Source organism: Paroedura picta, chromosome 12 (assembly GCF_049243985.1).
Source record: "Paroedura picta isolate Pp20150507F chromosome 12, Ppicta_v3.0, whole genome shotgun sequence".
Taxonomy (NCBI): domain Eukaryota; kingdom Metazoa; phylum Chordata; class Lepidosauria; order Squamata; family Gekkonidae; genus Paroedura; species Paroedura picta.
This window is the reverse complement of record NC_135380.1, coordinates 21,466,011-21,492,439: the sequence shown is the minus strand read 5'-3', so window position 1 is coordinate 21,492,439 and position 26,429 is coordinate 21,466,011. Positions and strand designations below refer to the sequence as shown.

At 45.7% G+C, this 26,429-nt stretch overlaps 1 protein-coding gene across 6 annotated transcripts in view; it reads left to right on the top strand.

The window, feature by feature from the left end:
- Positions 1-26,429, top strand: part of FGFR1 (fibroblast growth factor receptor 1) — an 81,187-nt gene that overhangs the window by 27,456 nt on the left and 27,302 nt on the right. For 4 of the 6 annotated variants that reach the window (XM_077306449.1, XM_077306447.1, XM_077306451.1 and 1 more), the window contains exons 3-5: positions 20,585-20,848; positions 22,889-22,972; positions 23,614-23,789. In XM_077306449.1, the coding sequence (XP_077162564.1) occupies positions 20,585-20,848; positions 22,889-22,972; positions 23,614-23,789 (524 nt within the window). The remainder of the gene's footprint in view (positions 1-20,584; positions 20,849-22,888; positions 22,973-23,613; positions 23,790-26,429) is intronic. The other 2 variants (XM_077306452.1, XM_077306453.1) reach the window with 1 other exon arrangement.

The following is a 26,429-nucleotide window of genomic DNA, read 5'->3' as shown; positions in this document are numbered from 1 at the left end:
GCCGTCAAGCAGCCAATGGGCAGCCGTTAGCATGCTCCCAAACAGCCCCTTTCCCTTTAAGAAAGGTTTTTTAAAAAAAAAAAACGACCCATAGCAATGAATCTAGGTAGATTCGTTGCTACGGAGAGACCCATCCAGCTGCCTAATGTGAGCTGTCGTTTGATTGTATGATCGTTTGCACGCTGCCTCGAGTGATAAAAAAAAAATCCCCCCCCCCTCTCACGGGCACGATTTTCGGCTGAATTTATTTGTAAAAAATAAAGGGACTTTATTTCAGCAAACGGGCTTTTCAGTGGTTTGTGCTTAGTGACTAAAGGTGAAGGACTGAAGCCAGGGAAGCCTCTAAACAGAAAGAGGCTCGCCGGTGCGTTTATCCCCGCTCGCTCGGAGAAAAAAAAATGGCGATCGCTTCGCCGGAAGTTTGGAGGAGAGAGCCAGGGGGAGGGACTTTGAAGAACCAGCAACAATGGTAACGCACAGGTCTTTAGCGCTACTGTTGCAGATTGGTTGCAGGAGTGTATCGCTATCCGGAGGGTGAATCCACTTTTCTGGATTCCCCTGAAAGCGCCACAACGAAGCGCTTTTTGCTGATTGGTTTCAGGATTGTTGCAGATTGTCTACGACGTCGTGGGTTATGGCAAATTAGTAGCGTTTCCAAATAGCAACCATTCTGCTACTTTGAAGCCGTGCGAAATGGCCCTATGATCTGTACAAATGATGCAAATTAAGCCAATATGCTTATGTCACCCAATCCTGCTAAAGAATCCACTGGGGGTACAGTAGAGTTCTCAGGACCTCTGACTCTCTGTACCCAAATACGGAAACCGCATTCCCCCATCATTCTGCCTCTGGGATTTTAGCTGCCCAAATATTCTGAAGCATATCCTTGTAGGACCAGAAGGCCTACAAACTTGCAGCTCTTTTCAGAACTGCAGCTAAATTTTTTAGGCAATGGGCTTTTGCATCTAAACAGCACATTATGTAGGCTTTTTGTGCATGTAGCCCTAGACGCATCCAGCTGCCAAGCAGGGAGTGCTGCAGCAAGATTGTGCCTCCTGTGTATTCCTTGCACACCACAAAATTCAATCTTTGTGTACATGTATTAGAATGCAGCTTCCTGACTGAAGATCCCTTCTTTATTATATTTTATATAAAGATTTCAGGGGTGGGGGTGGGGGAGAAGAAGTACTGTAGGCTTTCAAATTACGCAGGAATTTGGGAGGGAGGGGGTAAGGCGGATGGAGAAAGTTGCTATTAGAATGTTAAACTTGTCAATTTTGGTGCCTGGCTATAGGGACTCAAATTCTTTGTGGGACCAGCTTGGACACATGTCCGCTTACTCTCTAATTCTTCTTGGCAGAATTCTGTGTAAATGACAAACCTGCATGGCTCCTTCACTCACATTTTTTTGTGAACCTGGCTGGGGGGAACCTCTTTAAGGAGCTGAGCAGAAGTACTAGGACAGTTTTCTGTGAATTGGTGGTTGGAGGCTTTGGAGCAAGAAGGATCAGCTGGGCCAGGGGCCGGCAGGCATCAGTTACTGATTAGCGTTTGATGCTGTGATTAATTACTGGGCTGGGGGGTTGGGAGCGACTGTAAATGTGGGGAGGGGGAGCGGTTACCAAAGGTCAGAGATCACGCTTAGCAGCTGGGGCAGTGTTTTTACAACTCGCTTTTCCCGAGGGGAAGGCAGGGGTATCGGGTTTATACTGTCCTCCGAGCTGCTGACCAAACTCTCACAAACTTCACGTTTCTGTGGCTCCTACGTTAGCCCTGGGGTTGGTGGCAGCAGCAAGTCTTGGGAAATGGATCTGTCAGAAGGGGGTTCTTCAGCTTGCAAGAAAGCACAGGAAAGAAGTTCAAAAGGAATCGCCTAGTTCACGTTGTCTAACTTGGTAGGCAATTCTCTTTCTGCACCAGTTCTTTGCCTGAAGGACCTTTGTGCATTGCAGAATATTCTGGGGATTTTTAAGGAAAAAAAGCTTTAGGACATACGTTTAGTTCACTCAGGCCAGGCCCGTGGGGCATCCTAGCCACTTTGTGTGAAAAGAGAACCAGCCTTAGAATGTACCGAACAGTTCTTTCGGCTAAAGACTGCAGAGGATGGTTGATAGTTTTGGATCACTGTTTGTCTAGTCACTGCGCCCCTCCAGATGTCCATGGACTACAATTCCCATGAGCCCCTGCGAGCATTCGCTGGCAGCTCATGGGAATTGTAGTCCGTGGACATCTGGAGGGCCGCAGTTTGACTACCCCTGGTCTAGGAAGTTGGCTTGCCATTGCAGATTCACTCCTTGAGAACCTATGCTAAGTTCATGAGGGACTTGTATGCCTCAGAACACGACTGGTAAACCTGCCTTCCGTGCACAAAGAGGACTTACATGATCACTGTGTGCACACAAATGTACCCACATATAAAAATGAGCAACTTCCTCTCTGGGAGAAATTTGACAGCCTCTTGAGTCCCATTTCAGATTTCATTTGAGGAGGGAAAGCGGGGAAGAGATTTCAATAGCAAGAGGTCAAGGTTCTCAGCGCAGTGGAAAAGGCCCCTCTTTTGGTAGTAAATTTACTAAGGGAGATTGATTTACATTTCCCAATGGGTATGTCTCCTCCCTTGCTCAGTCTGCAGTTCTAAGAGAGAATCAAATTAGGCGGCCCCAGATCAATAGACCTTCTGTATCCCGATGATTCATACATGCATCAAACATTTCGGGGGGAGGAGAGATTTGTGGGTGGGATGGTGGATTTTTAAAACCTGAAATGAGTTGTGTTTAGCATAATAGATCAATAGTAAGTATGGGTCTCAGGTTCATGTGTCACTTCTTGTCTTAATTTTGTTTTGTCTCTTTGTAAAGTTTATTTTTTGGGTTACTTGTTTTTTCTCATGTTTTGGAGGCCTCAAGTCCATAAGAAGATACTACAGTCAGCTTTGAAATGAGCGATACCCAAGCTTGTCTTTATTGTATAAATGTTGAGACTTGTGCTTCTTTTGTTATCTTCTGTAGTTATTTGCTGTGTGTAAATTTTGATATTAATGCTTTTCCTCCCTCATTAGTTGTTTACGTGGCATTAATTCTATTATTATTGTTATAATTGTACTGCATGGTTTTGTTATGCACCCATTCATGAATCAATTTTTATAAATGTAAATATTTTCTGTCTATATAGTTATTCATAGACTACACACCTCCTAGGTTGCTGTTTGACACTCTCTACAGGTGAGAGAGCAGGGGCTGTGGCTTGGTGGCAGAGCTTCTGCTTTGCATGAAGAAGGTCCCAATCCACAGCATTTCCAGTTAAAAGGATGAGGCAGAAGGTGTTGTGAAATACTTCACCCTGAGCCATTGTGAGTCATTGTCAGAACCGACAAAACTGACCGTGGTAGACCCAATGGCCTGACTTGGTGTAAAGAAGCTTCATGCATTCATGATGAATGAATAGACTCCTCACTCTACTCAAACTGTGGAAGAAACACCAGGTTAGGTCCATGGAAGTTGTTTGGCAAATGCCGTGGTCTACTGGTCTTGAGTTTCCAGCAAGTCTGGAAGACAGCTCACCTTGGAGAGGAGGAGAGCAAGGCGGTGGACAAATGTACCCTTTATCCTTCCTTAGATAAATGCATATGCATTTAGCTGAATCCCCAACATCATGAAAAAGAGAGATTTTCATCTTTTCACGTCAGCTGGGATTCACATGCTTGACTGTACATTGCCGTTAAAACATTTATATGTTTGTCCTTGGATGTAATGGCGCCTTTCTCTCTTACAACGCACTTGTTTCTTCCTTGTCTGGCTTGGTTTCAGCCAGTCATGTGTGGACTTGTGCCAATAGAGCTGGTGGTTGTGTGGTGTAAGTATCAGCTGGGTGGGGACCTAGGGCAGGGGGTGTATGTTTACAATCCTTGCCTAGTAAATATTTCTTCTGGACTGGAAACCCGAGACTCTGCTGAGTTTGGCATGCATCCCTTGCCAATAAACTGAATCCTGACCCTAGCTAACCCTGTCCCAAATCTCTCTCTGTCTTGGTCATTAAATGATGTTCAGCTCTTTCCAGACCCAAGGGTATGTCCACATACCAGCTTCCTACAGTTGTGCCAAACCAAAAATATGGACAGCACATGAGAAAGTGCCTGTAAAATAAAGATGGTTCTTCATGCTTTGAAATCCGATTTCTAGTTATGCTACTCACATATAGTAACAACAGCTCTATGCTGGGCACGGTAGCATTTGTATATTGCGTTAGGCTCACCTATCTATGTGAAACATAGAACTGCAGTCATTGTCCATGGATATTGTGAAAGAGAAACATGCACACTCTAATTATTGGTGTTTTAAGTGTGAACTGTCAAAAGTTAGGCTGGAGCCACCAGCAGGTATACCCAGATACAGTTCCAAATATGCAAGTTATTCAGCCCAGGCACCTGGACTGGAGACTAAAGTGTGGCTGTAGCAGGCAAGATAAGTTAGTTTATTGAGCAATCGTCCTCAGGAAGCCTGGTTCCAAGAATTTGACCCAGGCATGACCATCCAGGGACTGCAGAATCTCTTGACTACCAATTGCAGTGCCTGATGCTACATACGCACAGTTGTCTTCTCTGCCTGAATTGGGTCTTGTCGGCCTGAGTACATAAAGTCCCAGATAAACCATTAAATTAGAACTTGGCTTAAAGGACAAGGGAATAAGGAAGATTTTATTGGCTCACTACAACCAAACCAGTAAAAGTTCAGCCCCATCTGGGGAAGATTTGGGTTTTTTGTTCGTTCTTCTTGCAAGCATCCGTACACTGGGCAGAGCCAGAGGTGTGAGTCTCTAAGGGCCTAGGGCTTGTGGCGCAGGCCCTGTGTTAGCCAGACTTGTTGAGCTGAACCAGCATAGAATTGATTCAGGTGGGTAGCCATGTTGGTCTGAAGCAGACTCTACATTTGTTCGGCATGGAATCTGTTTTTTCTGTTTGTTTTTTGTCCGTCTGCTCTATTATTGTGTTTTTGAGAGCTGGTTTTGGCAATCTAAAGAAAGAAAGGGCTGAAGTTTCAGGGTCCAAGTGGTGGAGATCCAGACAGCATCAGTTGGTCCAGTGTTGTTGTTATATTTCAATTTATTACCCGCCACTCCCAAATGGCTCGTGGTGGGTTGCATCAGACTGAGTAAAAACCCTAATAAAACCCATTAAAAACCCCAGACATAAAAACATCACAATCTAAAAATCACAATATAAAAGAGAAGAAATGACCGAAAACAATACAAACATATCCCTTCTCCCAATACAAAACTCATAGATGGAGGTGGGAAAAGAGGGGGTAGATGAAACCCACAGCCACCATGCACGACACTATAATGGCAGAGGGGGCAAATAGATCTTCCATATTGCACTGGCCTCAACCATAGAACTGGTGGAAGAGCTCCCCTTTGCAGGCCCTGTGGAACGCTGAAAGATGTGTCATCTATGTTCCTGAGCATTCCCCCCCCCAAAAAAAAATTAATTGGAATACAACCCAAGCTTTTGTCACACACCTCAACAAATTGGTGAAGAATTGAAAGTATTTTTTAAAAAAGTCATAGAAAAACAAAGCTAAACTTCACTCAGGACACAAACAATGCATGTTGCCTTGCCTTTTCTCTTGGATTATTTCTACTCTGGGATGGGATGGAATGGGAGTTTGCCAGATATCTGGAAATCTCCTTACTGAAGGAACTGAGATGTCTATAAAATGTGGTGCTGTTCATGAGGATAATGTGCCAGACTTTTCTCAACCACTCCTTCATCACTTGGCATTTCTTTCCTTCCCTATAATACTTGGCAAGGGAGAAAAATCTTGCCATTAACTGAAGATCCCTTCTCCCTCTACTTCTGCAGTCACACATGGAACACTTTGGCCCTAAGAATAATTCAGTCAGTGGTTTTGCTCCTTTGTCCTGTATTTATTTTGTGGAGGGGATCTTTGGAGGAAAACATATGGGATCTTATGGGTTCCGCCGCTGCGATGCATTGGAAAGGCCGCCAAGTTTGGGAAACTGAGCTTGGTTCTGCAGTGTGGGAGGGGAAAAGATCAATGCATCACCCTGAGCTCCTTGGAGGAAGGATGGGATAAAAATTTAAAGAGGGCTGCAAGTGATTGCGTGTTTCAACTTTAAGAACTTATTTACCTTTCACGTTTCTGTAAACACATGAAGAGCAAGGGATCTCTTCAAAAGAAGAAATGCAATCCGCGGGCTTGGTCTAGCTCCCTGTATCCGATGCTATTTCTAATTAATGTTTAGATCTTTAAAGCATAACAAGTATAAGTTTAAAACCACTGCTTTTTAAAAACAAAAACCGGAGGTCAAGGCATACCATGGCAGAGCAGAGGGAGGGGGGAGCTGTGTCCGTGCCCTTCCTTAGACGACACCCCTGATTGGTTTGGATTTACACAAGTAACCCATTTTCCAGCATAATTGAGATCATCCCTCCAGCTCTGAACTCCTGGTTGCACTTGAGCCTAAGCGGCTTCTGTGGTTGCACTCTCTGTGTCAAACCACTTCCCTTCATTAATGCTTGGCAGAGGCTAGAGTTTATAAACCAGACTGCAGTCTGGAAAATTTCCATGTTACGATTTGGTAGGGGGGGGGGGGATGCTGTTTTGAAAAGGAGCACACGCACACCCACACTCACACACCCCTCCCGCGGGAACACTTTAACCACCAGAACTGTTTGCACTAACAAGAAACAGAAGTTGTGTGTGCATGCAGGAGATTGGGGGGGGGGGGTTGAATAGCACCATCAACAGCCCCTCCCCAGCAAACAGATCATGACCAACACTGAGGAAAGGCCAACAAGAAAAGGGGGGAAGAAATTTATCCCCCCCCCCCAAGAGGCCAGTCCCCAGAGACCCAGTAAGCGCTTCCTGTTGGGATTAGCAGAGCTGTTGGGCATGTGTGTGCTTTTTCTTCAGGAAATACCTTTAGTAAGCCCTGGTGGGGTTTCCATGGAAACTGGCAAGAGGACCTGCTGATCTCAGCCATTCAGCTCTTTATTGTGTGCTCTTTGTTGCATTATTGCAATCGCCCTGGCAAATAACAGCAGTTTGCACTGTTTTGTGAGGGCTTTGAATGCAGAAGTTTTGCATTCAGATGGGCCTAGTCTGGCACAAGGCCATTTGCATGCAAAACTCCTCTTTTTTCCTGAAAATGCCTGTATTGAGGCACTGGCTGAACACCAAAAGAGTAAAGGTTAATCTGTGTTGCTCCCCTACCCCACCCCACTCCATTCTGCTGCCAAGCCCCTCTGCTGTCTCACTCCTTTTCACCTGGAGCTGGGTAAGAGGAGGGTGTATGTGTGTGCTTTTTTCCTAGCTCTGGAATTTCTCTTTCTTCCCGACCTCCTCCCCTGATCCTTGGAAAACTCATGACAGCTCTAAGAACCTGTTGAGTGTTGCCATCTGGTCTGGGCTTGCCAGACTAAATTTGGGATTTAATTCCATTTCAAAGCTTCAGTCGAAATCTTCAAAAGTGCAGCGGAGAGCTCTTGGACATGACATCATCCTTGTAATTTTCAGGCTTGTTTCAAAACTGTTGTATAATGTTCTGGCAGGGGCTGCCCTTCATATAGCTCTGGACAGGCTTTTGGGTGCCCCCGGCACACTCCGAGCAGGTCCCAGGCTGGGGATCTCATGTTACAGCCTCAGGCGTGGGGTATTAAAAGACACTCTTTTCCAAATCCCTTGAGAGATGCAGCGTGGATAGGGTTTTGTGGTTCCCATCAATCATCTCAGTTTCAATTTCTCTGTCACTCAAATATGTGTATGCAGCCACAAATTGCATGCGACAGTCCAGCGTCTTTTGCCTCCCCCCCCCCCCCGGGTGAATTTATGTAAGCACTTGGTTAATATGGATAAACTTGGCCAATCCAGCATCTTTGGGGGGTTGGGTTAGTGCTGACAATGGTCAATGTTTTTGTATCCTATAATGCTCCACTACAGACTTACATGCATATGGGTTTTATTTCTGCTAACAGAGTGTAATGCTTTGTGCATTCGACAGAGTGTATTTTGGCTGATGAGAATTTATGCTGCAATAAATGTTTTAATCCTTAAGGTGCCACCAAGACTTTGCAGCAGCATTTCTCAATTTTTTTACCACTGAAAAAAAAACCCGAAACATCCTTCAGGCTTCAAGAAACCCTGGAAGTGGTACAGTCGTGCAGAAATATAGTTGGAGAAGCATAGTGGTGTACACGCCCACATGGGGCCCCTCCTCTTTCCACCCCCTCCCAGTCCCATGACTGGTTATTTTTTGGGGGGACGTAAACATGACCATATATGGTCATATCACTCAACAAATGTTTAACAAATTGGAGTTAATTAATTTTTAAAATATTTTTAAAATTTGATTTAAAATTTAAAATTCCCATTTGGGAAAGCCTTCCAGGGCCACCGAGAAACCCCAGGGTTTCCCAAAACCATGGTTGAGAAAACCTGCCCTACAGGATGAAATGGGATGAAGATGGAAGGCCAAGGCTGACGTTTGAAGATTAGACATCAGGAGATGATCATGCAGTGTTCTCACGGTAACCACATCGTGCGCTGTGCTGGACACAGGCCAGGAGCGTGTGCCCACACTGTATCCACGTCAGCACAAACACAAATGAACCCTTCACTGGAGATGAAGGCAGTGGCGTACCACCTTTGCTTCTTCACCTGCCTTGGATTCTTGCCTTTTGGGACTGCCAGCCATTGGTTGTGACTTGACTATTCTAGTTTATGCAGAACTGCTGTGTGGTGAACAGTTTTTTAATAAATAAGAATACCACGGGGAGGGAGCATTTTTATAATGTGGCTTCAATGGGGAGGGAGGGTAGCATCCTTGATAAGCCCCCATTTCAGCAAAATCACAGACTCTCCCTTTTGAGCCCACTTTGAGTGCTGCCTAAGGGAGAGGGCCAGGCGAGGGATCAGGAAAGCCGTGCCACTGTTCCTTTTCTGAGTGTCCATGCCTGGCAGCTTTCTTACCCGCTGTGCCTCAGGTAACTGGGAGGAGGAGCTACAGCACATGCACCTTCAGTCTATGGGTCTTGACCGCAGGGTTGTAACGAGGGCAAGGCGAGTGAGGCGCTTGACCTTGGGTGCACAAAGTTGAAGGGGGGCAGAAGTCACATGTCATGACTAAAAGAAACCTTGTGTTGTTGTTCCTCCTGTAATTTTTTACAAAAATAACTATTATGGAAGTATAGGGAGCACCATTGTGTATTCATGCCTCGGGAACAAAATGATAGCTAGTTATGGCTCTCTGCTTGACAGGTGCCTGGCAGGGCCAAACCCTATGCTGTTTTTCTCTTCGCAACCACTATGCTACAACTGGCCTCAAATGCCAGACCAGGCTTTCTCATCCAGGGGTTTGTGAAACCCTGGGGTTTCTTGACCGCCCTGGAAGGGTTTCCCAAATGGGTGGGAGTTCATTTTTAAAATATTTTTTTAAATTTATTTAAACATTTTTGGGTGATATTACCATATGCAGTCATGTTGACCCTCCCTCCTCAACTGGCCAAAGATGGGCCTAAAAGGGGTGGGAAGGAGAGAGGGGCAGGGGGCATGTACACAGCTATGCTTCCCAACTATATTTTGCACAATCACACCACTTCTGGGGTTTCTCAAAGCCTGAAAAATGTTTCAGGGGTTTCTCAAAAGTTAAGGAAGGCTGTGCACAACCAGGAAGGAAAATCATTCCCCATCCCACCCCCACTACTCTGGGAATGAGAGAGGACCTTCCCTTTTGCCCAGTGTTATGGTAATTTCTTGATACAAACTTCGGTGATTAGTAGAGGCTCTATTAAAGACTAAAGCTTTCTCAGAGGACTGGAATTGCCCCCAGGCGTCCCTTAAGAGTGTCTCTCTACACAATAGGAACCAAATACAAAGGGACCTCAGAGATCATCTGGCTTATTAGACATTTGTTGGAAGTGGGAGGGGAGGCTGGGGAACTCCTTCAAGAGCTGCCAGGGAAGGAGCTGAATTTTGGGCCTGGTGTCGTCTCTGCCTACCAGTTGGCTGAGCCGTGATCTGAGAGGAACTGCACCTGGCTGCTGCCTTAAATTACAAAGCTGCCATGTGGTATGAAAGAGACATTTGAGCCTGACAGACCCCAGCGATCAAACGGGCTCCCCTTAATTAACATGCATGAGAGAGAGAGGGGAAGCAGTGCTCATGTGTCTGTCTCAGAGGAACAGGAGTTGAAGGAAATCTGTGGGAAGACCGGCCTCTCACTCACTTGGCCGTCTGCGTGCTTGCAGCCTGTCTGCTCTTAATACAGACTAGGCCTCACCCCCCAAAGCATTGTGAAAATTGGGGCCTGGCCCAGCTCAGGTGTAAAAACGGGTGTTTCCTGTTTCCTGTTTTGCTTGCAGCAAAAAAGGCAGCAGGCTCATCGCCTAGGAAACCTGACAAAAGGGGGTCCTCCCCTTCAGAGGTGCTCAGGACTGAAAACCAAGCAAATTGTTGGCAGTCTTTAACAAGAAGGGAAGAAGGGATGTCACTGGGATTTCTAACTTGACTGCCACAAGGTGCTGGGCGAGTCCTGGAAACCAATGCCCAGGGTCAAATATTTGGGACACAGTACACCTTGGGGCTTATTTGTATGTGTACATTCGTCTTTTGATGTTTGAATGCATAAGTGAAAGAATTCATAGCAATCCCTTTTCGGGCATACAAGGAGAATGTCTGACATGCAATTCACCTGATAAACACAATTGGCACTTTGCCAGAATTGGGCCTTGCGTTTAAATTCCAGCCTCAGAACAGATGTACCAGGACCAGCTTTAAGAACCAGAACCAGTGTTGGGTACTAAGACTGAAAACAAATATATTGCCTCTTTTAACACTAAACAGGGAATACGCATATTGGGAGGGCAATGTGTAGTGCATGCCTCCCTATATGTGTGGTCAAATGAGGAAAGGGCTATAATCTCAAGGTATTCTTTTCAGTTGGTGTGTTAATTATTCCGCTGCCAGTCATCAAACGCACAGTAAGCAAGTATCAATAGCCTTGTGACCCATGCACCCACATACTAGCGTGGACCAGTCTGCAGTGCCCCTTAAAACTGGCCTGTCTTTTGATAGATACTTGGAAACTGCACCTTCTGCTTCGCCTGTGTTGTCTGTCCTTTTCCCAGAGGGGCAAGTGAAGCTCGATATGGTCATTAGCCTGTGAATGCATTCCATCCGCGTTCCCACCGTGCCTCTTTACCAGCCTGCACTCTGGGTTACCAAAGGCCAGCGGCCTGCCTTTGCCCTCTGACTTCCTTCTCTCATCAGCTGGGTCTGACAGAGAAGCCCTGTCTATCACCCACAGAAAAGCATCTTGACACTTTGAGCTCCCATTGGTCATGGCAGGTTAATGCAGAATTATGCAGGGCATGGCAACCTCACTGACTTTGAAACAATACCCTGCCCGTGATTCTTAAGTCGATTCCTTCGAAATTGCTCCTTTCTCTATTCTAGAAATTAGAAGAAGCAATGTAGATGGAAAAGTTAGTAGTGGAAAAAGAGTTTCTGTTGCTCTTTTAGCATCCCAAGAATAACAGACACAGGAATTTACCTTTTAGTGATTGTTCTGTCAAGGTCAGTATTAACAATGACTTCCATCAGCTCTCCAAGGTCTCATGGTCGAACCGTGTGAAACATTTGAAGAAGAGTTGGTTCTTATATGCCGCTTTTCTCTACCCGAAGGAATCTTTCCTCTCCCCACAACAGACACCCTGTGAGGTAGGTGAGGCCGAGAAAGCCCTGATATCAGTGCCCTGGCGAGCCCAAGGTCACCCAGCTGGCTGCATGTGGGGGTGTGCCCACTCTGCCCTGAATTCCCTCCCCCAGCAGCCTGGAGGCCAGGGAGCGTGAGGCAACCTGTACAGAGTGTGGCAGGAGTGTTGTCCCCGGCCTTCCTATGGGCAGGGTGGCAGGGAGCATGGCGAAACAAGGTAGTGGGCAAATGGTCGGGCATCCAGAGCCCTGCAGCTAACTCCTGCCAGCACTTCGCCCTATGCTACAACTTCACTAGGTGTGCTGGGTTTTGTTTGTTTAAACAGGGAGTTCAAACTGTGGAAGTGTTCAGAGATAGCATCTGCTCTTTGGTCTGAACTGTGCTACCAGTCCTCTTTACTCCTTCATTCTGCTTCCCGTGCTGAACTGGCTCTAGTCTTGTTAATGCCTATATTGTAAACAGTTTATCTGCTTAGTACTGTTCTGAATACTGGAGCCCAAAAGGGCACACTGAGAATCAAACTGACTGTGTAATTTTGTGGGGTGTCCCAGTCCTTCTTTGCAGTGGTTCCGTCCTATTAAAAACATTTGATGACCTGAGAGTAATAAAGAAAAATCAGTTTAGAACAGTGGTTCTCATCCTGGGGGTCAGGACCCCTTTGGGGGTGGAACAACCCATTCACAGGGGTCACGGCAGGGGTATCTACACAGCAGCCTTGCGGGGTAGATCGAGATACACCGTTCGTCTGTCTGGAGCAGCAGAATAGAGCAAGATGGGCATGGTGGGACAAGAGGCAGAACTGAACTGAGAAACCCTGTGAAAAAAACAATTTATATACAATCCTGGACAATGGATTTTAACAACAGCAACAACAACAACCACCTTTATTGGCATGAAGAACAATGGATCTTCACGCCATTGGTCAGTTTTGGTTTGATTTCTGTGAAAGAACACTTGCATAATTTTGTGGTTTGGGGTCACCACAACATGAGGAACTGTATTAAAGGGTCGTGGCATTAGGAAAGTTGAGAACCACTGGCTTAGAAGAAAGATACAATCTCTGGTGGGCAATGCAATCCAACAAAAAACAGAAGCTTTAACAAAATTATTTTAATGTTTTGCGATCAGGCAAAGCCATACTGCAAAGGGGTGCTTTCCCTGCAAAGTGCCTTTTAAATATTTCCCCCTTTCTTCCAGAACCAGATTTATTTTTTAATTTCTGGTAATGTTGGGCTGTGGGAGAACTTCAGTCTCCATAAGCATTGGTTGGTGTGAAGGGTTGGGACGTGTGTGCGCCAAGCCAGCAGCTGCCTACACAGCTGACCATCATGTTGAGATCGTTTTCTGAGCAGAACATTCTTTGGCTGTCTCGTTAAACACTCTGCTTGCGGGACAGAGATGGATTTTAAGCGACTGAATCAAGGCCGTTTTAAATCATGGGGTTAAATTGAGTTCCCTGTCTCGGAAGTCATGTATTTCCTGAACAAGTATGCCTGCTAACATTAATGTTTAAGACATATTGGTTGGCAATTAAATACTGCCTATATGCAATTTAGGAATATAAATCTAAAACCTCTTATGCTTGGAGAAAAGAACCAGATTTCTGCTTGCCTCTCCATATCTTTGCACAGATATTAAGCCAAAGAACATACCTGAAGGATGAAACTGTATTTTTATCCATGCTTGTTTGGAGGAAGTCTTACTAAACATACTGGGACTTGGAATTTGCTTCCAAATAGCATTTCTTCATGAAAAGGAATGTAAATATCTATGCCAAGAGGCCTCCGGCAGAATTTCTATGGGTACCATGGCGCTCACAGTAGCTTTTCTAGTGCGCACAAAGTTTTTTGGGAAAGTGGGTGGGGCCAGGTGGGGGTTTTGCCCAGCAAGGCTCTGATTAACTACTGGAGATTTCATTGACTGTGCAGATTTTAAAAACATTGCTTGGGCAGCACCTGACACTACAACATAAGATTCTTTACGGTATGAATGAAGATAAGTGGCAGCAGCCATTGTGTGGCTGACTCCGCCTCTTGCAGCTGCCATCTTGTGGCTGCACCAAACACAATGTATCAGAATTCCTACTGCATCCATACGCTCAAAAAGGGTGGGGGCCCTTGATCTATGCTGTTAGTATTTTCACAAATATCTGCAATCTGAAACCTGAATAGGTTGTAGGACTTAAGTTGCTGTAGAAATACAAACTCACCCTCATGTCCTGTGTATGATCCTGGCAGGGCACAGGACTAAGGGAACAGAATGGGGATAAGGGGGAGCCACAACGGTTCCATTTTAAAGTGCAAAACGTAGCAGGATATTCAGTTTCCATCATTATGGCTAGTTTGGCCCTGGAAAACTGTTGGCTATAAAGAGCACTGTAAAGCTTTAGTTACTAATAATGTGTGAGAGTTAAGAGAGAGCATACTTCAGCTGCATGGTATGTTCTGCAGTGGTTATTTGTACAAGCATATAGGTTGATTCCCTATTTATTCCAGTTTTATAGACAAGGTTCTATGAACTGTTTCTGGTGCTAATAGCAAGCCACCTTTGACTATTGCTTGCTGACAATCTCTGCTCAACAATAGGGCTGCAGGCCGTAATCGGTGTATGTGGGAGATAAATCAATTAAAGTATGAGTTGACTGGTGATGAAGAGTTCCCAGCTTGGCGTGGTGGTTAAGAGCAATGGTTTCAAATCTGGCAAGCCAGGTTTGATTTCCTGCTCCTCCACATACAGCCAGCTGGGTGACCTTGGGCTAGTCACAGCCCTGTCAGAACTGTTCTCACAGAGCAGGTTCTCTCAAAGCTCTCTCAGCCTCACCTACCTCACAGGGTGTCGGTGGTGGGGAGAGGAAGGGAAGGTGATTTGAGATGCCTTCAGGCAGTGAAAAGTGGAGTATGAAAACCAACTCTTCTTCATCCCTGCAGTCTGTCTTCAGAGCACCCATGGTCCCTTATGCTTTTTCTCTTTTCAAACTTTATGTGTTTCTCTACAATGTGTTGAAGGGTCAGACTTCCTTTAAAAAAAAATCAAAATGGGTCCTGAGGGAAGAAGCAGCTTTCATAGTTTTGGGCAGAATTGCTAGTTGAGGCTGAGTAGATTTGGGCACTTCTCAATAGAGTGACACTATTTCTCTGCACCAGCCTGTTTGTTGCTTCCCAGAAAGGGAGGGTTGGAGAGGGGCTCGCCATATTGCAGGCTGTGGGAAGCCAATGAAGCTGGATAGTTGTGGAAGGAAAAGAGGAAAAAAGATCTTTGTGCTCTCCAAAAATATGTTGCATTTCGTGGAAGCTGCTTTCCTTCTCCCCAGTATATTCTCAAGCTTGGAATTCACTGGACAGCCCCGAATACACGGTTTTTAGATCAGGGTTTCATGAAACCTTGAGGGTTATTGATGGCACTGGAAGGGTTAATGGGTGGGAGTTCATTATCTTTTATCTATATTTAAAATTTGTTAAAGTTTTATCAGGTGTTATGACCAAATATGGTCACATTGATCTGCCCCCCCCCCCTTCCAAAATGGCCAGTGATGGGCCTGGAGGGGGTAGGGAGGGGAGGGGCCTTGGGTGGGCATGGACACAGCTCTGCTTCCCAACCATATTCTGCACCATCGCACCACTTCTGGGGTTTCTTGAAGCCTGAAGAAAGTTTCAGGGGTTTCTCAACAGTAAAAAGATTGAGAAAGACTGGCCTAATAACTGGAGATTCTCCTGAAGTCAAACCTTCCCAGAAGTGAGGCTTTTAGAACACTCTGGCTGTAACTTCAATATGCTGCAACTTAAATGGATTGGTATTGTCTATTTGAAATAACACACTCAAAAAAGGATTGGGGGAAAGCTCGGAACTTCTATTTATTCACTTGAAAGGGTTTATATACCCCCTTTCTGCTGCTAAATAGCACTCCTGACAATATGTAACAGGAAAAAATGATATATGATTGTTAGCCAGAGTCACTTATTGCTCACTATTAATTTCCTTTGTACTAACACAAACCTGAAGCCTCTTACCTGTTCCCTCTTGGGTAATAAATAGTGTCCTCCCTAAGGCAAAATTCGCTAAGTGAAGTGAAACATTTTCGAGCACTTCAAACACGTAACGTAAAAGCCAGACAGACAGACATTTGTAAATTCATTACGTAACTTATTCGTAGTATTTAGTCCGTAGGAAGAAACTGTGTCTCTAGAATGGAAGCAGCTTTTATAGCTTGGCATGCATATAGGGCTGGAAGTGCCCGTTGAGTCCCGGGCATGAAGAACACTTAATCCATCCCTGCCCACTCCCTGTATGATTCAGGGTTGTTCTTGAGGAGGGTTGGGGGGAAAAGGCATCGGCCAAAAACAAACCAACAAATCTTTGAGACTTTCTGTCATGCACTTTGTCTTTGATTATAACCAGTCCCGAGAGGAGGGGAAATGTCATCTCTTCTCCTCATCTCAGTTCCATGGCTTAGTAAAGAATAGCCAGAAATTATGGACTTAAAAGCTGCTCCATGAAATGGAGCTTCTCGCCTGAGCACAACATTGTGCTTTCTCTGTATACGCATGTACCATTTGTTTTAAACAACTGCAGGATTGCGTTAGAACAAAAAGAATAAGCAGATGTTGCCACTGAGTCTTAGGAACATATTTGTATTTCCCGTGAAAGTGTCCTTCAGGAAACACCAGTTCCTTACCATCTCTCATCCTTCCCAGATTTAGTTCCAATAGGCTACCATACTTGCATTTTTTTTTTAGTTTAGATCTGTTTGAAACAACAGTTATGTAGTTATATAGTCCGTTCCTTAGGAACACCTAAATTATAGGTGTATAGGCTTGGCACGTCTCCAGCATCATGGGGCATGAGACCCTGGTGATATCACACTGAATAGCAATACTAATAACAGGACTTCTGTATGCCACGAGGAAGCTTTCCATGTGGCATCTGGGAACATATGCAGTCATAATCATGTGAGATGGGACAATTCATCGTGCACACATGAGAGAAGGTTACGCACTAAATGTAAAATGCAGTTGTTCTTATGACATTATTGCCTATTCCCAGTCTTTAGTTACCACAGTAGGGTTGGCCAGCTGTGGCTTGGGACATTCCTGGAGATCTGGGATGGTGCCAGTCATTGATTACAACTAGGGATGCCAGCCTCCAGATGGGACGTGGGGATCCCCCAGTTTTACAGCTTAGATCCAGCTGACAGAAGTCAGATCTCCTGGAGGAAATGGCTGCTGTGGAGGGTGGACTCCATAGCATTATATTCTCTGAGGTCCCTCCCTGCCCTAAATCCCACCCACTGCCAGGTCCACCCCCAAAGTCTCCAGGTATTTCCCAACCCAGAACTGGCAACCCTAGTTATAATGCCTGTGGAAGGCAGTGCTTGGTTGAGGAGAGAGCTCACCAGGGTTGTGGTGACATAGAGTCTGCTCTCCAAAGCTGCCATTTCCTCTGGAGAAATTGACCTCTGCAGTCTGAAGAACTCCCAGTTGGTTATCTCTCAAGTTGGCAACCCTATATCACAAGCTGGCACACATAGAAATCTTTTAAAAGGCCACCAAATTGGTGAACAAGCTGATGGCCCTAATTCCCCGTTCCCAGAAGCCTTAAAACCAACCTCTGGTAACCTTTTATCTGTACTGTAAATCTGTGGTCCCCAACCTGCGGGCCGCGGCCCGGTGCCGGGCCACGAAGGCCATGGCGCCGGGCCGCGGCTCCCTCTCCCCGACCCCCCCGCAGTAAAAAACTTCCCAGGCCGCAAGCTTGCGGCCCGGGAAACTTCTTACTGCGGGAGGGCGGGGAGAGGGAATCAGGGCCGGGCCGCGCATCACACATGCGCGGCCCGTGCGGGCGTGGCCCGTGGGCACGGCCCGATGCGCGGGCGCGGCACGATGTGCGGGCGCGGCACGATGCACGGGTGCGGCCGGTCCGTGCAGGTGCGGCCCGATGCCCTGCCGGTCCCCAGCCTCGGAAAGGTTGGGGACCACTGCTGTAAATCACCAGAGGATTAAAAAGCCTTTGCACACATCCCTTGATCGATTCAGAAACCCAATACAAGCATATTTAAAGGCAGAATTTCATGTTGCATGTTGCTCCATGATTATTTCCCCCAAAGGGTTTAGAAACAAAACAGAAGGCAGCCAGGGGGTCCAAAATGTAAATCACATACTTTCTACTCACCCAAAACCACTTCTCCCAAGCTGCTTTTACCCCTTCTATGTTAAAGTTAGATGTATTTTTCTTCACCAAAGGTAACTAGCCCCTCACTACATACACACGGTTTAAATTGCAATCTGCCTGCCTTCTATAAAAACAAACAAACAACTGGTGAGGGAGAGAACAGCCATGGAACTGTATACAGTAATAAACCATTCCACCCTGATGTGGCCACACTACTTGTCACACGTGCAGACGTATGGAAAAGAGATGAAAGTCGGTAGATGCAAATTTGTGTTTTGGTTACTTTGGTTTTTTATTCTTGGAATGGAGAGTTCAAAATCTGGCCAAACAACGCGGCAATTATTCTCTCAAAATGGTTGAGATTGTAGCTTTGATGACCCTTAACTTAAGCTTTCTACTAATGGTCTCCCATTTTGGTGTAAAATTCCTGATTTGGAGCCTGATTTTAATTTTTTTTTTTTTAAGATGGAGCTTTCTGAGTTATGTCTGTTATATGAAAACATGGACAGGGTACAACCATAAAAACTCAGTATTCTAAGAATCTTCCATTTTTAAAAAAGTAAAATTCTAGGCCTTATTGGATATGAAAGTGTAGAGAAATGTAAAGGATGAAAAGGAATAGATGGGATTTTGCTGCTAAGATTGATATCTATTTTGTTATTCTGTGTTATGTGTTTTATTATAAGCCACCATGGTCCAAGATCAGCTTGGTCCAAGAGCAGCGGTTAATAAATTTATTTATTTTCATTTGATTTCATTCATTGTATTATACTATACTATACTACTATACTATATCCTGCCACTCTCCACAAATCAAAGAATTATAAACAGATAAATAAATATTGTATTGGGGAAAGGGCCTATAATGGAAAGGCAGCTATGTTCCTTCTGGCACTGTGTGTATTGAGCATACTACACTGGTATGTGTCAACAGATAAGTTAGCAAAAAGTTCTGTATGCTGATAACAAAATTGCTTGCAATCCTAAGAACACTTCCCTGAGAGTAAGCTTCATGAAGTCAAACGGGACTTGCTTCTGCAAGAACTGTTCCCTGTAATTTATTACAATACTTGGGGGCACAAGGGGGAAAGAGTTAAAACACGTCTGCCCAATCTCATTTTCAAAAACTGGGCATTCGATAGCCTCTCGGTTTGGGAGTATCAGATTACAAGTTTGAGCCAGCCCCCTTCCCCTCATTCCTCACACAAAGAATATTGCACAAAGCCCCTTCAACAGCCGGCCCCTGGAACTGTTTACACAGTCCTGTTATCCTGGGATACCTGCTGAATTTGCTTCACTCTCAAGTTTTGTTGACATGCTCGAACGGTAAATCGGAGGTTAAAGTCAATCGAGTCAGTCGTCCAGCAAGACCAGGTGCTCTTTCGCTGCTTTGATCCTAGGAGAAATGATTGCACAAATAATGGCAGGACTGTGATTACTGAGGGGTGCCCTTCACAGTTCCACAGAAAATACATGGCAAATGACCTCATGTGGTCCCCATGGGTGCTTGGTGGGAACACTTGGGAAGTGATAAAAGCCTTCTTGGACGGCTCCTTGGCAGGTAGGAAAGTCACATGAATTACATTAGGCTGCCTAAGGAGGTGGTGAGCTCCCCCTCACTGGCAGTCTTCAAGCAAAGGTTGGATACACACTTTTCTTGGATGCTTTAGGATGCTTTGGGCTGATCCTGCGTTGAGCAGAGGGTTCGACTAGATGGCCTGTGTGGCCCCTTCCAACTCTATGTTTCTATGATTCTACATGCTTTCCCATGAAAGCTGTTCTCGGCATATTTGTTAGTGTGTCAGGGAGAATGTTAGTCTAGAATTGCTGCCCCTGAAACCTAGTTTTCTATGCATGGAGAAAATTTCATATGAAGGGAGTATTCAGTGATGTCATTGTTCCCCACTGAGAGCTGCTTTACCACATGCTGAGCTGCTTTCATTAATTGGGCCAGATTCAGGGCTGAAGCCTTGATATTATGGTCCTGGGATCTATCTGATGGCAGCAAACTCTAGTCTGTGATAGCTTATGCCATAACATATCTGTAAGTATTTAGGTGCCAGAAGTTTCCTTGTTTTCTATACATGGGATGACTGTCCGTCAACTTTGATTATATAAAACATGCCCTGAGGAATGCTCCAGTACTACTCCGAAAGGAGAAGAGCTTACAGAAGTGTATCCATGCAGCGAAAGACCGCAAAGCTTTAATCTTCCTGCAAACTGCTTTTTTAACCCCTTCCACTTCTTCACCCTCCCTGCTCTGAAGGCTGTGTGTGGCAGCCAGCTTACTAGCTGTGGAGCTTTCAGGTAGGTGCTGCTTCAACTCCAGTTGGATTTCCCATCTCAGCCCGCCATTGTTGTCTTGGCCCAGGGCAGAGGCAGCCACTCTGCCCATTGTCGTGCAATGCTTTGCGGCTGCCCTTGGCCCCTAACAGTGTATTAAGACCCCAAAGTGCTGTGTACACCAATAGCAGTGTACAGAAATGGATTCCATGCCAACTTCTTGCTCCTGCTGCTCTTCCAAAAGACCTGCATGGCAGCTGAAGCCTGCACCTTATTGACTGTTGGAGGACAACCTGCCTTCTTCAGTGCTGCATGCTGTCAGAGTAATGCATCTGCAATAAACCACTCATGCCTTGCTCCCCCCCCCTTGTTTTCCCCCTCTCTTTGTCTCCCCTAACATTTCCAGTTCTACCCAAAGCAAGCATTGAAGCGGAGTATCACTCAGCCCACCCTGGCGACCTCCTCCAGTTGCGCTGCCGGCTACGTGATGATGTTCAGAGTATCAACTGGGTACGAGATGGGGTCCAGCTGTCAGAAAACAACCGGACACGCATCACGGGGGAGGAGGTGGAGGTCAGGGACGCCGTGCCCGAGGACTCAGGGCTGTATGCCTGCATTACCAACAGTCCCTCGGGAAGCGAAACCACCTACTTCTCCGTGAATGTCTCAGGTTTGTAGTGGGCCATGGAAGAACGACTAGAGCTTTAGATGGTGTTGGCCTAGCATCTGCTTTGGCTGTGAGAGATTTACTTTCAGTGCCCTCGTGATCTTGGGCAAATCTCTGAGTCTCAGCCTCACATGCCTCTCACAAGGTCAGCGAGAGGAGTGTTCAGCAGGTAAAATGACAGGTTCGGGGCCTTGAACCGGTCATACCTGTGCGACTCAGACGCCCTTCCTCCAGTTGACTCTGTGAGTTGCTTGTAGTGAAGAAAATTCACCTGTCTGGTAAGCTCCACTGCTCTCATCTTTATTTGTGTGCTTTACCTTGGCATTGAAACCGGTCCATGCTCAAATGTAATCCCTCCTAGTGGGGATGAAGTCTTTCTCCACAAGGGGCCACCTGTCCCTTCACTTCTTAATGATATTTTTCAGTGGCTTTTATGAGTAAATTCATCCTTGGAATTTGATGCCTGTCACATCAGTGTCCCTAATAAAAAGGGAATGGGTGAACTATATGAGAAGGTTGTGTTGGTTGGAGAAAGGAAATGTATGCATAGTTGTTGTCTCTAGCATTGCTGAGAGCTGTCAAGGCCAAGTCCTCCTTTGCCGAAGACCAGGACTCCAGCCACGACATGATAGGTGTCTTCTTCAGAATTCTTCGTTTGGGACACTGGCAGAAACTGCAGTGACTTTTTCTTCAGCTCTGAGACTCCAACAATTCTTGTTGCAGAAGGCTTCTTGGGTACCATTTTGAGTTCTAGCCAAGGGCCCTTATGGAGTTGTTCCAACTCGCATGAATGTCTATAGTTGCAATCAAAAACAATTATGAGCTGTGCTCCTTTAAAAAGTACATTCTGCACCAGAGAACAAAACATTTACTGGACTAGACTACTTCAGAATGCTGTTGGATTGGCAACCCTTGTTTCAGTACTCTCACAAGCTTTGAAAAAAGGCTCTCTTCAGATAGAAAATCAAGGGTCAAAGGGAAGAATTCTAGCTGTCTCCTGACATGCTAGTGCAGAACTCTCCCCCCACAGGAATAGTTCAGACTCTTAGTCCCCTGCCTGCAAGTGATACAGTCCAGGAACTGTTTTACCATGTGGAGGTCTTCTGGGTCAGTGGAAGAGCCTCTGATTTGCATGCAGACGATCCCAGGTCCAATCCCTGGCATCTCCAGCTGAAAGGGCCAGACAGTAGGTGATGTGAAAGACCTCTAGCTGAGACCCAGGAGGGCTGCTGCCAATTAGAATAGACAGTACTGATCTTGATAGACCAGTGTCCTGCCTCAGACTCACATGTATTTGCAATCTGTTTGGTGAGCCTTGAATTGTTGGAGGATAGCTAACCTTCATTAATTGATAGATATTCCAAGAAGGTTGTTGGATCACCATCCCAACTACAAGAATCCAAAGGATTGGTAGGATTTTGTAGCTAGCCCAGATTCATGCCCATTACCTAATCTGTTCCTCCGCAAGGGCCTTAATTATGACATCATGCTGTACTGCAGTGTCATGATGTCTTTACAGAACACTGTGACTGCAGGGACAGTTTCAAATGCCTTCCAAAGCAAGGTAGGGGAGTGTGGACTTGCCCCTGTTACAATGAGCTTCTGAGATCTTCAAGAAGGACCAGGATGCTTAACTTAACTGAGTCCTTGCTCCTTTCCAGTGTGAGGTCAATGAGACACCCTGTTCTTTTGTAGGCATGAGAGAACAGTAGGCAGTCTCTCCAGAATGTACTCGCCAATGGTGAATAATTTTTGCTCAACTAAATAATCAGCATTGGTACAGTGTCCGTCTGTCCCCTTCCATTCTTGCTTATTGGCCCACCTAGAGCAACCATAGTCCACACTGCAAGGGGCCAGCAGATCCCAGCAAATCAAACTGATTTTTGAAGGATGGGGTGTTTTATGGAAGAAAATAGGTGCATCTGTAGTTGACTCACAGCTATACTGTAGCCAATAGAAAGAGATGCTAGCATGCATTCATCCTGTCTCTTGCTTCCTTGCAAGTTAGCCCTGAAAGCTGACATTGGCCACCTTCTTTTCCAGATGCTCTTCCTTCTGCTGAAGATGATGACGATGATGATGATTCTTCCTCAGAGGAAAAGGAAGCAGATAGCTCCAGACTAAACCGTACGTGTGACCTTAGTGGAGGAAGGGTGGGATGATTAAAAAAAAAAGTATCTGATCATTACTCGGATGTAAGTCCGAAATAAAGCTTGTAGTTTTATCTTGCAAACACAGCTGGAGACCAGGATTCCTTTCTAGCTAGTTCTTCCTGCTGGTAGTCTTGAGTCTGCATTGATGAAATTCAATCATCTGTCAGTTCTCTTGCCTCTTGAGGTGCCCATCAAGAGGGCTGCTCATATCTCTGACTGCTTTGAGCAGTGGGGATGTGGTCCTAGCCACATGTCACCATCTGGTAAGTGAGGCACAGAAGCATGCAGGTATAAGACAGACAGGGCAGCAGGCAGAGTCTCTGGCAGTGCAAAGAGAAAACATGGTGTCCCTTCTTAACAACAACCTGTTCCAGCTCTGAGAGACCAGCAGTTGTGAAAGGCACAGAATTGGTTGTCTGCTGTCACCTGATTTGTAAGACCGGAAAGATTCCCGGTGATGAAAATGTTCCATTTTGAATGGTTTCCAGTTCTCTTCCCACTTGTGTTGCATGAAAACAGGAGCCAGTGGCTGACCCAAGGGGCGTGCACATAATATGTGATAATTGCTGCCCAAGTTGCATCTCACGCCCATGTCCTTTACGGGTGCTTTTTCAGAAGCCATAGCTCCCTACTGGACATACCCTGAGAAGATGGAGAAGAAGCTTCATGCTGTTCCCGCCGCTAAGACAGTGAAATTTAAGTGCCCGTCCAGTGGGACTCCTACCCCTACACTGCGCTGGCTGAAGAATGGCAAGGAATTCAAGCCTGATCATCGGATTGGTGGATACAAGGTAGGAAGTCCTGCTGTGTGGCTCCCAATCCTTTACTTTCAGTGTGCCATGAAAACTGAGAAGCTGGGGCCATCCTGGTTCTAGCATAGGGGTTCTTAAAATATGCTGTATTGACATTAACTGTATTGGTCTATTTCTTTGCAACTCACACCGCTTATGGCCATGGTGAACCATAGAAGTATTGTATAAAAATTCTTCATAATGTGATAAGAGGCGTGTACATTTAAGACGTAGCTACTGTACTTGTCCACTATGGGTGGATTAAAAAAAAAGAAATTCCCGCACATCTATTTGTGCCGCTGAAGAGGCAAGCTGATTTTTGGTTAATATGGGTTAGGTCTTTACACATAGCAGAAATTTCAAAGAAATGTCAGCTCTTCAACATTTATTATCTTCCCATTGACCCTGTAGGGTCATCATGAATGTAGTAAAGATGGGCATTGGAAATATACTGTTGTTACGATATCATGGGTTAAAGGGCGGGGAGCATTGGCCCCAAATGAAATACCCATATCTGAATGGTCCATTACTGAAGCTCTCCCCGAAAATGGGAATCTTTAATTGGTACCTGAATGAAGGAGGGGGGATGTGTGTTTCTTTTCCAGAGGGAATTTTTTTTCCCAATGGTTAAAATAATTAAAGCCACCCTTACGACAAAGACTATTGAAATAATAAAATTTTGCTCAGTGGAGTGATAGGATGTGTCAGGATTTCACTCCACCAACAAGCATTTGAAGAGCAGGAAGAAGTGAGACAAAGGTAGAACACAGAGTGAGAGATTATTATCTCATAGAATTGATTGATCATCTACTTTTAATTAAATAACCAAGAGCTTGATAATCAGCTGACAGCCATCGCCTGTTTGTTTGTGTTTCTGGATTCTGTGCCACACCAGCAGTGCTGGGAAAAATGAGCTGGGAAGCTATGTGGAGCTGAGGGGCTATGAGGAGCTGTGCTGGGGGAAATGAGCTAAGGAGCTACAGCAGTGGGTCTCATGCTTCCTAATGCCACAACCCTTTAATACAATTCCTCGTGTTGTGGTGACCCCCCAGCCATGAAATTATGCAAGTGTCCTTTCACAGAAATTAAACCAAAACTGACCAATGGCGTGAAGTTCCATTGTTCATGATTGTCTATAAATTGGTATTTTTCCGGGGTTTCTCAGTTCAGTTCTGCCGCTTGTCCCACCATGCTGATCTCGCTCTTTTCTGCTGCTCCAGGCAGATGAACTCTTTATCTCGATCTACCCCGCAAGGCTGTTGTGTGGGTGGTGCCCTCCCCCCCAGCCAAGCTGCTTGCTCTGCCACAACCCCTGTGAAAGGGTCGTTTGACCCCCAAAGGGGTCCCGACCCCCAGGTTGAGAACCACTGAGCTATGGGGAGCCATGGCTGAGTGCTGGAGCACATGTCTGCTATGCAGAAGGCCCCAGGTTCAGTCCTCTGGCACTTCTTGTTCGGGGTTCTCCAACAGCTGGGAAGGATCTCTGCCTGAGATCCTGGAAAGCTATTGCCATTTAGAGTAAATAGTAAAAACCAGTCAGTATATGGTAGCTTCTTTGGTTCATCTCCTGTATCCGAAGGCCTCATATCACATGCAGCTTCATCATCTGTGAATTTCTTTAACACCAAGCAAAGGAGCTTGGCAAGATGTGCGATAGCGCATAAGTCATTCTGGCAATCGTTACTGGCCGCTGCTGACTTGTTTTGGATGCCTCATCCGTTCACCTTCAGTTAGAACAATTTGTTTCCATCCTGGGTGACTTGCCAGCACAACTTGACCTTTACGCTTCCCACCACGAATGTGGGCCAGGCCCCTGCGTGTTAATAAAAACACCTGTAGCTACAAAGCCATTGACACAGATGAGCTGTCCTGATCTAGTTCTTCCTTCCTTCTTTGTCTGGTCGAAGGAAGCTTTGCCTGAGGAGATCAATAGTGGCTTAATGAGACACGGATGACGGTCATGAATCAGATGGCCCCTACCGTTTTCTCCTTGAGCAGTGGCTCCTTGTCACTTCCTGGAGAAGGTGGCTCTTTCCAGAAAAAGTCAAGCTGCAGCTTCTATCATTTTTAATCTGGCTCTTAAGGCACCTCTTTTTATTATCTTAGCTGGCCTGTAAACTGGTCCCCTTGGCTAACCTCGGTAGCAGCTGCAACAGAGATATGAATCAGCCCTTCAACTGTGGAAGATGTTTTCCGAGCTTTGCCTAAGGAAAGCAGCATGTTCTCATCGGCAGGGGTAGTTCAGGATCCCAAGCCCTTCTGAGGGCAGAGTTGAAAGGCTTTGAGTAGCTGAGAGTGATCTGGCATAGCTACAACTGTATTGTCCCAGCCTGGAAGTAGAGTGCTTGTTTCTTTAACAAATTCCCAGGCAGCTAATTGTAGAATTTGCTTCCCTGCCTTGAAGTTCTTCCCTACCAGTTTGGCGTAGTGGTTAGGAGTGCAGACTTCTAATCTAGCATGCTGGGTTCAATTCTGCACTCCCTCACATGCAGCCAGCTGGGTGACCTTGGGCTCGTCAGGGCACTGATAAAGCTGTTCTGACCAAGCAGTGATATCAGGGCTCTCTCAGCCTCACAGGGTGTCTGTTGTGGGGAGAGGAAAGGGAAGGCGACTGTAAGCCGCTTTGAGACTCCTTCGGGT